Here is a 14,508-nt window from a genome sequence, read left to right on the forward strand (position 1 = left end):
AATTATGTTCACGTTAGTTGTAATCATGTAACCATTAACTGAAGAGTTCTTAAATACTATGGGATGGAAAGGTTCACACTTTTAATGGGCATTTTTGTATGTAAATGAATTTAATCGAATGCCTAGTAACAGTTATAAAGCAACTCTTAATGATATGGCCCATATTCTCATATAGCTTTTGTTTTCTTACAGTCCCTTTTAAATAAATAAATTATTTTAAAGTTGAATTAATAATTTGTTTAGAATGTACACTAGCATGTGTGTTAGGTAGAATTAATATTTCTTTCATAGCTACCTGTGCCACATGTAGATTCATACACTTTCATAGTACATTTTATAGTCAGTAGTTAATTAATAAAAAAGATAGCATTTTCAGCAAATGGTGCTGGTTCAACTGGAGGGCAACATGTAGAAGAATGCAGATCGATCCATGCTTATCACCCTGTACAAAGCTTAAGTCCAAGTGGATCAAGGACCTCCACATCAAACCAGACACACTCAAACTAATAGAAGAAAAACTAGGGAAACATCTGGAACACATGGGCACTGGAAAAAATTTCCTGAACAAAACACCAATGGCTTATGCTCTAAGATCAAGAATCGACAAATGGGATCTCATAAAACTGCAAAGCTTCTGTAAGGCAAAGGACACTGTGGTTAGGACAAAACGGCAACCAACAGATTGGGAAAAGATCTTTACCAATCCTACAACAGATAGAGGCCTTATATCCAAAATATACAAAGAACTCAAGAAGTTAGACCGCAGGGAAACAAATAACCCTATTAAAAAATGGGGTTCAGAGCTAAACAAAGAATTCACAGCTGAGGAATGCCGAATGGCTGAGAAACACCTAAAGAAATGTTCAACATCTTTAGTCATAAGGGAAATGCAAATCAAAACAACCCTGAGATTTCACCTCACACCAGTGCGATTGGCTAAGATCAAAAACTCAGGTGACAGCAGATGCTGGCGAGGATGTGGAGAAAGAGGAACACTCCTCCATTGTTGGTGGGATTGCAGACTGGTACAGGCATTCTGGAAATCAGTCTGGAGGTTCCTCAGAAAATTGGACATTGAACTGCCTGAGGATCCAGCTATACCTCTCTTGGGCATATACCCAAAAGATGCCTCAACATATAAAAGAGACACGTGCTCCACTATGTTCATCGCAGCCTTATTTATAATAGCCAGAAAATGGAAAGAACCCAGATGCCCTTCAACAGAGGAATGGATACAGAAAATGTGGTACATCTACACAATGGAATATTACTCAGCTATCAAAAACGAGTTTATGAAATTCGTAGGCAAATGGTTGGAACTGGAAAATATCATCCTGAGTGAGCTAACCCAATCACAGAAAGACATACATGGTATGCACTCATTGATAAGTGGCTATTAGCCCAAATGCTTGAATTACCCTAGATCCCTAGAACAAACGAAACTCAAGACGGATGATCAAAATGTGAATGCTTCACTCCTTCTTTAAATGAGGAAAAAGAATACCCTTGGCAGGGAAGGGAGAGGCAAAGATTAAAACAGAGACTTAAGGAACACCCATTCAGAGCCTGCCCCACATGTGGCCCATACATATACAGCCACCCAATTAGACAAGATGGATGAAGCAAAGAAGTGCAGACCGACAGGAGCCGGATGTAGATCGCTCCTGAGAGACACAGCCAGAATACAGCAAATACAGAGGCGAATGCCAGCAGCAAACCACTGAACTGAGAATAGGTCCCCTATTGAAGGAATCAGAGAAAGAACTGGAAGAGCTTGAAGGGGCTCGAGACCCCAAAAGTACAACAATGCCAAGCAACCAGAGCTTCCAGGGACTAAGCCACTACCTAAAGACTATACATGGACTGACCCTGGACCTGACCCCATAGGTAGCAATGAATATCCTAGTAAGAGCACCAGTGGAAGGGGAAGCCCTGGGTCCTGCTAAGACTGAACCCCCAGTGAACTAGTCTATGGGGGGAGGGCGGCAATGGGGGGAGGGTTGGGAGGGGAACACCCATAAGGAAGGGGAGGGGGGAGGGGGATGTTTGCCCGGAAACCGGGAAAGGGAATAACACTCGAAATGTATATAAGAAATACTCAAGTTAATAAAAAATATATATATATATATTCTCAACAAAAAAAAATTAATAGCTATGTGTTCAGTTTAGTGGAATTAAAGTCTAATCACTGAGCAGTTCACACTCTCATTCAATGAGCTTTTAATTATTGGGATTATTAAACCAGATAGGACAATATGAAGGAGTTACTGGCCACTAATATCTAAATTATATCAAGGAAGTGGAAGCTGTAAGAGAGAGAAAATGACTTCTAATGTGCTTGGTTATCTTTCTGAGGAAAATAAAAATTGAGACAAACTGTTAAGTTTGATGACATAATATCCTCTCGTTAATATTTTGTAAGATGAGGCTGGACAGAGGCTCAGCAGGTAAGATCCTATACTGTGTTTGCAGAACCCACATCAGGTGTCTAAAACCACCTGTCATTCCAAGTCCAGCTACTAAAACGGCTTCCTCTGGCCACTGAGGGCCCCTGCACACATGGTCTACTTATAAGTTTTTAAGACTTCCCATGTTGTTAGGCTGTCCAAATAAGCCTCAAGCCCAAGAAAAGTGAGGGACACCTAGTTAACTACATCAGGTTGGATGTCAATAGTCTGTATAGAGAATTACTTCAATATTTATTCAGCTGTATGTGTTATGATATCAGCATGTCTTCGAAAGAGAAGGTTAAATATTATTAATATTAACCAATATAATAGTCTCTTCCCCTTTGTACTTTAGCTACAAAATCTTTTCAATATAAGTTTAACCAAAAATAGGCTATAGATTGAGAAACAGTAGATCCAGGATTCACATGCTTGCATCTTGATGGCAGAATTAGTTACCCCATGCTCTCTGCCACTTCCCTAAACAGTGACGCCCAGGAAACTGGTATGTAATGAACAAAGGCTGCCTCATCTTTAGCATGCATATCTGTAATAGGCTCAGTATGTCCGTAAACATGCCATTAGTCCAGGAGGTATTGAAGAGAGTTGACGTGGGCAGAGCAAGAGTGCGGAGTGTGTGCGTCCTTTTCAGAGCATCAGTCAGGAAGGTGCTACAGGATCTCAGGGTTGCTAGGACAGGCACGTTCTTGTTAAACAAATGAACTGTCACTCACCTTGTTTGGTTGATTGACTGCCTGGATGGTTGGTTAATTGAAACTCGGTGAATATTTGGCTAGTTGGTTGATTGGCTAATTGACAGCAGAGAAAATGATTGTCATTTTGAACTCTTCTATCAGAATAAATTTCTTTTTAGTCTTAATAAACATTATTGTGTGGGTGGCTGTGAGTGTGCTTACCGGTAGAGCATGCACTTAGCATGCTCAGTATCTTAGATTCAATTGCCAGCTCTCCCCTCACTCCAAAAAGGACATTTTTTTTTTTTTGGACTTGGCTTCCAGATAACAAAGTCAAGTGAGCTTGACAGAACATAAGCTTTAAAACTACATATGTAAATTTGAGTATGTTTTCAGCGTTACTAGTCATGTGATTTGGGGAAAGCACTGACTCCTTGAGCCTAGGTATTTTAATAAAAAAAGTGTGTAATACTAATGATATCAGTTTCACTGTGTGATTTCAAAGGCCAGATAATGTAACAAACAGTAATGCTAATAACAAAAATTGTACCCCAATTATTAGTTTTCTTTTTACTTTTAATAATCTTTCATGTTTTACACTAAATTAAAAGTATTTTTTTTCTTACCAGGGCGGAGTTATAATGACCTAAATCAGTATCCTGTGTTTCCCTGGGTCATCACTAATTATGAGTCAGAAGAATTAGATCTTACTTTACCAAGCAATTTCAGAGATTTGTCTAAGGTAATATTTTTAGTAATTATCTGAAAAATGTTTGTTTTTCATTAAAAAATTAATTTGATTCATTTTATACAAGTTTTAAAATATTTTAGATGCCATTTGCCTTAATTTTTTTTTGCCTTTTAAATAAATTTTGCTATTTACCATAACATTTACAAATACTATTATAATATGTCGGCGCCAGCACCGACACGGTACCGAGAATTGGGCGAAAGCCTGCGGGATGAAAGAAGCACACACACACAGGTTATTAGTGTCAAGCCAGAAGAGGAAGAGAGCTTCTGGTTTCTTTATTGACCAAACTATATATCCAAAGAACACCACTTAGCAGGTATCTGTCAAGCACAGTGGGGAACCCTGGCTGAGACTTCGGTAACAAAGGACCGACTATGTGGCCTGAATAAATTAGGGAAATAACCAGGAAGGCCAGCCTAATTCTGACTCAGGTGAGAAGTACCTGGCCAGACTGCTCTCAGTTGGGGACAAAAGGCTTCCACATGCAAGGGCAAGGCTCAGTAGGGGTCAAACCTTGTTAGAGACCCAGAAGGGTCTTGTTCAGGCTGACAACATTTTGTGAATGTAAACTTCTTGTGCCGAAAATATCAGGGAGAGGCTTTTGATGCTACAATCTAAGACTAAGGCCAGACAGTGACAAAGCAACCAGGCCCAAATCCAATACGGCTCCCACAATAATAAACTAGGTAACAAGTTAACAAATTGCTGTACTAGGTTTTTCATATGCATTCAAGGAAACTGTCTTTCATTAAAATCTTCTAAGCACATTTGTATTTAACAAAGCAAATAAGGAAAGTCATGAACAGAATTCTACCAAAACAAGAGCCCTCTGCTTCAAATAAGGAAAGTCATGAACAGATTCTCCTATCAAAACAAACGCCTTCTCCTTCAGGTTTCTGAGCTTATATGTCTCTCTTGTCCTCTGGTAGTTCCTCAACCACAAGTGTGTGCATCCTCCTTTTTTATTTTTTCAGGCTTGGACTTCACTGTGTAAGTCAGATGAGTCTCAAACTCCAGCTGAGTTCCTGCAGCCTCTAGAATGCTGGGCTCACAACCCATCTGGGTGGGTCCTCTTCAAATCTGATTTTAACTGATGCATTTCCTATCCATTACCCTTCTGAGATTATCACTAGGTGCAGGAAGTCTTCCTGACCTACAAGCCTAGTTTCTCTGACATACTTCATCTCTTAAGTCATTGTCTTGGTCTCTTTCCCAAGGGGTTCCTTCATTTCACAGTCCTTCTGTATCTCCCACTGTGCATTTTCTTGTTTTCCCACTGCTCAATAAACGTGTGAAAACTTTTCAGAATATCAGATATCTTGCTCTTTGTACTACCTTTATTCACAGAAATATTTTCCTGGGAAAAGTTCATTCACCCATCCAGTTTTCTTCACAGTGTCAGGACAAGATGTTCTGTGTTTATCCGTCCTACATGGTGAGCATCAGGAATGTTGGAGAGTAATTCCTAGTCTATCCAAGTGCAGTATCATCAATGCAATAGTTGACATTTTCCTACTGATAAGCAATAGCATTTGAAATATGATCTTTGTTCTATATAGCAATTTTTCCTCAGCTTTTATAAACATCTTTGTTCAAATTGTAGTTGTCACAAACGCTTTATTTACCTATTGTATCTTTGCTCTTGTTTTTCCCTTTTTCTAGAAATATGAATTCCCATAGACTCCCTGAATTTCATAATTTGTTATAATCTTAATTTTTTTCCTGGACTCAGAATATAGCCCAGTGGTATATTCGATTCTAATAGCACAGGAGCAATAAAATATTCCCTTCATAATAATATGAAAATTATTACTAAACCTAATAAGATGGGAAAGCCTAATTATAGATGCCAGTTTATTTTTACTGTGCTATCCCATGGATGAAATCTGTATTAGTTTGATCTGTGAGATCTACTGTTTTGTAGGCCAGTGCAATAGACTCCCTCCATAATCCTATACCTTTTATTTTATTTTCTCTGTATTAAATAGGCTATCTGCTTTCGTTTTGAATATTCATTGAAATATAGTAAGAAGAATGCTGCCAGACATTATTTTCAACCAGAAATTTGTGACAGAATTCTTTATTCACATTTAATTTGCTTGCATAGTCTTACTATTTCTTATATTTTTTGTTGTGAGCCTAGCTCTTAATGGCTGATCCATCTCTTCAGCCTGTTATTGCCATTTCTAAGGAATATATCATGTATTTTTTCATTGATAGAATGTTATTTTAACTAATAGCGTCATGGTTCTCATCTATGTGTAAAGTGCCCCACTGGATGATCAACAACAATTCTGATTTTCAAATTTTTTTTTTATTGATGTGCAAAGGAGGCCAGCTAAGTCAAAACAGAAAGTTAATTTTATTAGTTTCCAGCCATATATGATCATAGCCACAAAAACATAGATAAAACAGAATCAAGGACATAAGAAATATCTCGTGGGGTCAGGGAAGATGCTCTAGTGAGGAAAATGCTTGCCACACACACCTGAGGATCTGACTCCGGTCTTACTAGGTGTGGTGGTATGCCCCTGGAAGCTCAGGCTGGGGTGCAAAGACAGACAGATCCCTAGGGCTTGCTGGACAGCTAGTCTAACAAATGTTAGCTGTAGGCTCATTGACACCCTGAACAAAAATATGAAGTGGAAAAGCAATTGAGAAACCATCTTGATGTTAACATCTGGTTCCCAAACAGTCAAAGACAGTCACATCTGCATATGCACACACACACACACACACACACACACACACACACACACACACCCCAAAACAAAAGTTTTTGTGTGTAATATAGTATCTTTATATCTCCCTTCCATTGTAATGGTATCCATTTTCATCTTTTGAGAATTTATGAAAAGATTTTACTTTTGGTCGGGAAAGGAGTACTTACAAAAAGTGCTTTCAGAAAGAGCCACAAGAGCTCCCGTTCAGCAGTGAAATGCACTGTGTCTAGGAGGAAGTGGGGAAGTTTAGAAATAGAATGTTTCCTCTGGGGGAAGGGTCGTGGGAAGGGGGTAACAAGAGGGGGGCAGTGGTGAGTGGATGTAAATAAGTAAAATACAAAATTAAATTATGTATAATAAAAAAACTCTACCTCCTCTCCTGAAGAGTGGCCTTTCTTCAGATGATTCAGTGTCATTCAAGCCCACGAGAATAGAATTCTATAGTGCTGACAGCTCCATTAATTATTAATGAAATTGGTGATTTTGGAATTAACTACATTTTTTAAATGAAATAAGTGCATTGCGTATTTGGAAATTCTACTGTGTCTATAAATAGTATTCATTTACTTAATAAAACTGCCTTATTGATTGTAGTAGAAAGATCTCCTAAAATCTTTGTATGTATCTAAGTATTTGCTTATACATACATTTTCAAGAGCACATCTTGTATATAAATAAGTTCTATGTATATAAATGATGATTATGTTAGAATTATATTAAAATCTGTCCCAAAGCATACATTTAGCAGACATTACTATTTGCTTAAGTGAGCTTCTGAAATCTGAAAGAGATACTGTGCAAAGTGTAATTTAAAGCATAAGCAGCTCTTATCCTATTGCTAAGTAGATAATGTGCCTGACTAGCTTTGAGATGTAGCAAATTATTTATGTCCATTTAATTTCCCCAAAGCCGCTGTTCAGAGCTGCTTCCACACAATGCTACAGTTTTATTTGATAAGCTTTCCCATGCTGCACAGGGAATTTTCTCTCTGATGCTGCCTTTCTATAATCAACACCCTTTCTTCCGAATTCTGTTTGTGATCAATCTTTCAGCACAGAAAAGTGTGAATGGAGCAGTGTAAAATAATTGTCTTCTTGAAAATGCAAAATTTTAAAACATTTTCACTATGTCTTGGCAGTGACTATAGATTGATATTGTCAATGTGTTGAGAAGGTTAAATCTACTTCAACTTGAAAAGGTGTTGAAAATTGAATGTTTTTATTTTTGAAGTTATAATAGTTTAATTTATAATTTCAAAGCCAAAAAAGCAGGAGTCGTTGATAGAACTCCTTCCCCGCCCACATGTTCTTTACTGTGCCGTTAGTGGTCTGAAATTGTGACAGACTTAACCAAGCATAGAATGTGGAGTGACTTTAATCAATTTTGTAAATATGCATTGATGTCATCTTCTACCTACCCCATTGGTATAATTAAGAATCATCGTTTTCTTTTTGTTTTCCCTTTACTAGATGTGGTAAGTAAGGTGAGCTTCCATTTACAACAGTCCTGTCGTAAAAATAAACAACAGCTAAAAGCTTCAGGAATGGGACTGGTTTGTGGTTGTGGTTGTGGTTGTTGTTTTGTAGATCTTACCTGTGATTTCTGGTTTTTTTTCTGTAGTACTTTGGATAATATAAAGCAGTTTTCTAAGAAAGAAAACTGTCGCATTTTGGTGCAACTATTTCTCTTCTTTGATGTGTATGATGTTGGGATATGTCGTATGTATTCTTACTATAATCTGAGTGTATGCTCCAAAAATTGTTCTTAGATCACAGCACTGCAAATAGGTATTTATTAGAAGTTTAAAAGTAATGAAAACTCATTCATATTGGCTATTCAATTCAAAAGGCAAAAAAGCAATGTATTATTCTATTGTTGCCCGATGTTTCTTGAGTATCAGGCAGACTTCTGATATGCTGGGTGTTTGCCTAAGTATTTCACATGTATTTTAACTAGGTTAACCTTCATTCAGATCTTTAAATTTAGGTAACACAATTGCTTTCTTGCAAAGGAGATATCGAAGCACTGTGAGGATAAGAGAACTCCATCCATAGCTTACATAGCTAGTGTACAGAACTCAGGTTGAAAACTATGTAACTATATCTATAACTGGAGCCGACTATATTTTAATGAAGAGAGCAGAAGAGCAAAAATATAAAGTGCAAGCAGTGTGTTTCCTATCCAGTTTTATTGAGGTGTGCGTGCCCGTGCTGGGATGTGTTTAGGGTTGCTTCTCCCTTTAGGGGTTGGATATAGAATGTCAGTGCCCCTTGCTTCTCATCCCCTGATGAAACTGATAGTTAATACAACCTCAGCATAGTAATGCTTGAAGGGGACACTTTCTCTGTAGGACCTTTTCTTGTCTTTGTCCCAGTATATGATAAAAAATTAAAGGTTAACATAGGCTTTTTGATTAAGACAATTTACAAAAAAAAAATGGAAACCCTGTGTATTTGGTTAAAAGTAGAGAGCCCCTGAGATTAGCACTTACTTGAGTTTTACTGAGTATTGACTCTTTGTTGAGTATCATTGTACACCCAGCACTGTATAATTTCTGAAAACAGTTTATGGAAACTCAGTTTTAAAGTTTGGTCACAACTCTCTGTAATCACATTTGTTTCATTGCCTTTATAACCTTGTTACAATGCTGTCCTTACCCTCTGTAATCTACAGCTTCCATTGCCCTTGTCCAGTTAATGTTTCCTACCAGGGAATTCTGAGCAGCCCAAAGAGGAGGGATGACAAACCGGCACTGAATTTATCCACTCATTGCTGAGTAGCTGCTGCTGGCTGTATTTGGTGCATTTTCTTCCCCCTGCTGCTATGGTACTTAGTTGTGCATGTTTTTCTGCATAAGATACTTACTCAAACACCCACATTCAGCGAGCGTCGTGACCTGGAATTGACTACCGACATTTAACTGTTGTTGATCAGACAGCACTTCTTTATCTCTTTAAGTTTTAAGTGCTGTTTCTGACGAATGCCAGTGCTTTCAGTCTGCTCTGTAACAGATACACCGGGAATCAATATACCATCTCGTTGTCACAGAGGGAAAGAATGCTTTCGGGCAGTGGGAATATTGCTTAAACATGGGCCTAACAGCATTTACTTTGTTTTCTACTTGTTGGGATTTACAGAAACCAAAGGAATTCAAGCTAGAGAAAAGGAGGTCTTATAACATTAGACTAACTAATAATTGATCTTAAACTGTTTTAAATGTATAGTGCAGGAAATTAAATGGCTGGTGAGGCTCACTTTTTACTCCTGGCATCAAGCATGGGTGCTATTATGTGCCGTTTGATCTTAGAGATTATAGCATAAATGGTTGCCCATGTTTGGGAGTTGTAGTCTGGCCAGCACAAAGTGGTTTCAGAACATATTTCAGAACATGTCTGCTGTTTTAGCACCTCATTTTTAAAAGTTGGGTGCAGCCAGATATGGTAAACATTTATATACAACCTCCAGTATAGGAAGATGGCAAAGACTGAAGCAATCAGAAAGATGTAAAGAAGCACCCAGAAGCAGAGGCGTTAGGAAGCAGAAGAACAGTAGGAAGTAGTTTCACAGAGTAAGTGAAACTCTTAATTTACTAGAAAAAAAAGGATGCAAGGAAAATGAATAATCAGGAAACACAGCAAGGAATAAGCAAGCTAGCCGGGGAGCAGCTCTCTTCTGAAGAGTGTAATAGTGTCACCTGGGAGAGGCTCTCGAGGCACAATTAGGGGCCAGATTAGCAGATTACTTATTTTGTGAATCCTTTGAAGTAAACTTTTATATATCCCTAAAAATGTTTTATTGGTATATTAGTCTATTTTAATTATTTGAATTATTACTTGTTCATTGTTGCATATTAGTTTAAACTGTAGATATGCAACTCTTTCCTCAGAACTCAATGCCAAGTAAATCAAACAAGTATGAATAAGTATTTGTGTGTGTGTGTGTGTGTGTGTGTGTGTGTGTGTGTGTGTGTGTGTGTGTTTCTGTAAAGTAATTAAACAGAATTCTTACTAAAAGTTTCTTTTTGGTAAAGTTTTAAATGACTCTAACAGAGGTCAACCCAACACTTAATTTAAGCAGCTTCTGATGACATTGTTTCTTAACATTAGTCAGAAAACAATAAACTGAAGTAACTGAAATGGATTTTGGTTAATATTGCTGTCAGGGTGATGGCTAGTCCTGACATGCACCAGGCGTGCACTGCCAGTCAGTAATCCTTCTCCAGTTAGGTATTCCTTTCTGACCAGGCTACACTGCTCTGTGCGAGTGACAATTTATGGTAATTTATACATGAATTGTTTTATTTACATACCATTAGTGGTTTTATTCCCCAGTGTTTTCTACTTGCCTACTCTAGTTTTCAGTCACAAACTTTTGTAGATTCCCAGTAGGGGACACCTGCTGTTAATTTACGCTCAACTTGTTTTCCAAACACCTGAGAAATGTTTCAATTTTTTTTTTTAAATAAATGTGCCATTCTTCTGGTTCCAGGTTGGAACATTTTTGTAATTTTATAAATATTAAACTTAGGAACTTTTTAATTGGCTTACATTTGTACTTTTAAAATATACTCACATCACAATCTCATATTTGTCTATCATATAACATTTATTTATTTGTTTGTTTGTTTATGTTTTTATTTTGTTTGGGTTCCTGATCCTCCACCCCCGAGACAGTGTTTTTTTGATGTAGCACTGTCTGTCCTGGAACTCACTATGCAGACCAGGCTGGATTCCACAGCTGATGACCTGTGGCATACCGCAGTAAATGACTCTGAGTGGTAGGGTAACTTTGTAAAATGCAGACAAGGTAATTAAGAGCCATTAGTAATGATCATTGCTATGCGAACAGAGTAAAATTTACTTAACACTACTTATGAACTTGTAGTATTTTCTCTTTAGAGGAAATTCTAGAGTTTGTTCTTACACTGTTTTCTTTTAAGTTGCCCTGATAGTAATTGACCATACAGTTTATGTTATAGTAGTTAAAATTTTAAAATTATATCGCCTGAAATTCTTACATAAAATGTTCAAGAGGAATATGAAAGAATAATAGGAAACTGTTCCTGTAGGTTTAACGTATTGTGGTATGAACATAAGAAGATAAATGTATGTCAATGTTAAAAATAGAACATTTCGTGAGTCTTACTGGTATGCATGCACATTTTTAAATCATGTTTTCCTAATAAATGTATTGGTGTATATTTTGTAATATCTCACCGTATACTTACTTAGTAGGAATCCTACTGCTTTTACTGATTCACATTGTCTTCTTTCCATCTTTAAAAACCCATTCTTTGTCTCTATAGTCAACAATTCTATTTTGTATAAAGTATTTAATACTATATGTTTTATGTCCAGTCTCACTGTCTCTGCATTTTAATGAGTGTTGTTACCATTTATACTTCGTATTAATCATGTTATGGCTTTTCAAATTATTTGTGTGTGTACTCTGTTCATTTGCGCTTGTTTGTGTGTATATGCACGTGGAGACCAAGGGCAATGTCAGGCATTGTCTTCTATCATTTTCCATGCTATATTTTAGTGAATCTGGAGCTCATAGCTAGTCAGCATGCTTTTGGGATTCCCCTGTCTCCCTCCCAGCAGTGAGACCCTGATATAGCCGCAGGAAGGGTCTGAGTTCATATCCTTCCACTTGTGTGGCATGCATTTTACAAACGAAGCCATTTCCCCTCCCTTCCATGGGTGTTCGAAGTCCTACTCCTCACTTTCTGTTTTTTATGACACTCATGAGTTCTCTATGTCTTGTCTCCCTTTATCTGCCCTTTTCTACATTATTAAGTCTGCGGTGTATTATCTGGGACAGGAAAATATTACAGACTGAGATATAAATATCTTTTTTTCTTATTGGATTTTATTTATTTACATTTCAAATGTTATTCCCTTTCTCCCACCCAACCAACCACCCCTTCCTGCCTCCATGCCCTGACATTCCCTTACACTGGGGGGGACCAGCCTTGGCAGGACCAAGGGCTTCTCCTCCCACTGGTGCCCAACAAGTCCATCCTCTGCTTCATATGCAACTGGAGCCATGGGTCGTCCATGTGTAGTCTTTGGATGGTGGTTTAGTCCCGGGGAGCTCTGGTTGATTGATATTGTTGTTCTTATAGGGTTGCAAGCCCCTTCAACTCCTTCAATCCTTTCTCTAACTCCTCCAATGAGGACCCCGTTCTCAATTCAGTGGTTGGCTGCAAGCATTTGCCTCTATATTTGTCACGCTCTGGCAGAGGCTCTCAGGAGACAGTTATATCAGGCTCCTCTCAGCATGCAATTCTTGGCAGCAGTATTGTTGGGTTTGGTGGCTGTATGTGTATGGGCTGGATCCCCAGGTGGGGCAGGTTCTGAATGGCCATTCCTTCAATCTTTGCTCCAAACTTTGTCTCCATATCTCCTTTAAGAAAGACTGAAGCATCCTCACTTTAGTCGTCCTTCTTGAGCTTCATGTGGTCTGTCCATTGTATCTTGGGTAATTTGAGCTTTTGGACTAAAATCCACTTATCAGTGAGTGCATACCATGTGTGGATATTTGTTTTTGTGTGTGTGTGTGTGTCTGTGTGTGTGTGTGTGTGTGTGTGTGTGTGTGTGTGTGTGTGTGAGAGAGAGAGAGAGAAAGAGAGAGAGAGAGAGAGAGAGAGAGAGAGAGAGAGAGAGAGAGAGAGATGGGGTTAACTCACCAAGGATGATATTTCTTAGTTCCATCTATTTGCCTGTGAATTTCATGAAGTCATTGTTTTTGATAGCTGAGTAATATTCCATTGTGAGGATGTACCACATTTTCTGTATCCATTCCTCTGTTGAAGGACATCTGGGTTCTTTCCAGCTTCTGGCTTTTATAAATAAGGCTGTTATGAACATAGTGGAGCAGGTGTCTTTGTTATATGTTGGAACATCTTTTGAGTATATGCCCAGGACTGGTATAGTTGTGCCCTCAGGTAGTAATATATCCAATTTTCTGAGGAACCTCCAGACTGATTTCCAGAGTGATTGTACAAGTCCGCAATCCCACCAACAATGGAGAAATGTTCCTCTTTCTCCTGGTCCTCACCAGCATCTGTTGTTACCTGAGGTTTTGATCTTAGCCATTCTCACTGGTGTGAGGTGGAATCTCAGGGTTGTTTTGATTTGCATTTCCCTGATGACTAAGGATGTTGAACATTTCTTTAGGTACTTCTAAGCCATTCGATATTGCTCAGCTGAGAATTCTTTGTTTAGCTCTGCACCCCATTTTTAATAGGGTTATTTGATTCTCTGGATTCTAACTTCTTGAGTTCTTTGTATATATTGAATATTAGCCCACTATTGGATGTAGTATTGGTAAATATCTTTTTCCAATCTGTTGGTTGCCGTTTTGTCCTACTGACAGTGTCCTTCACCTTTCAGAAGCTTTGCAATTTTATGAGGTCCCATTCTTGATTATAGAGCTTAAGCTCTGCTCAGGAAAATTTCCCCAGTGCTCCTGTGTTTCAGGCTCTACCCCACTTTTTATTCTATTAGTTTGAGTGTATCTGGTTTTATGTGGAGGTCCTTGTTCCACTCGAGTTTGTAGTAGAAAGATTATTGTCTTGCTTTTTCTAGAGTATAGTTTCCCTCCTTGTGTTAAAGTTTTCCATCTATTATACTTTGTAGGGCTGGATTTGTGGAAAGATATTGTGTAAATTTGGTTTTGTCATGGAATATCTTGGTTTCTCCATCTATGGTAATGGAGAGTTTTGCTGGATTTGAATATGTTATATATAGAAATGTGTGTGAGCAGTTTGATCTCAACGATGAGGGCACTGATTTCTTCAGTGCTTCACAGGCCAGGGTTTCCATTTGACTTTGTCCAGTGGTGCAGGAAGTACTTCTGTCAGTCTTCCTTTCCTTTCTGTCCTC

At 38.1% G+C, this 14,508-nt stretch overlaps 1 protein-coding gene across 5 annotated transcripts in view; it reads left to right on the top strand.

Annotated features, from left to right (window-relative positions):
• Nucleotides 1-14,508, top strand: part of Lrba (LPS responsive beige-like anchor protein) — a 581,207-nt gene that overhangs the window by 392,390 nt on the left and 174,309 nt on the right. For all 5 annotated transcript variants that reach the window (XM_039102651.2, XM_039102649.2, XM_039102652.2 and 2 more), the window contains one exon: nt 3,772-3,884. In XM_039102651.2, coding sequence (XP_038958579.1) covers nt 3,772-3,884 — 113 coding nt within the window. The remainder of the gene's footprint in view (nt 1-3,771; nt 3,885-14,508) is intronic.

Source organism: Rattus norvegicus, chromosome 2 (assembly GCF_036323735.1).
Source record: "Rattus norvegicus strain BN/NHsdMcwi chromosome 2, GRCr8, whole genome shotgun sequence".
Lineage (NCBI taxonomy): Eukaryota > Metazoa > Chordata > Mammalia > Rodentia > Muridae > Rattus > Rattus norvegicus.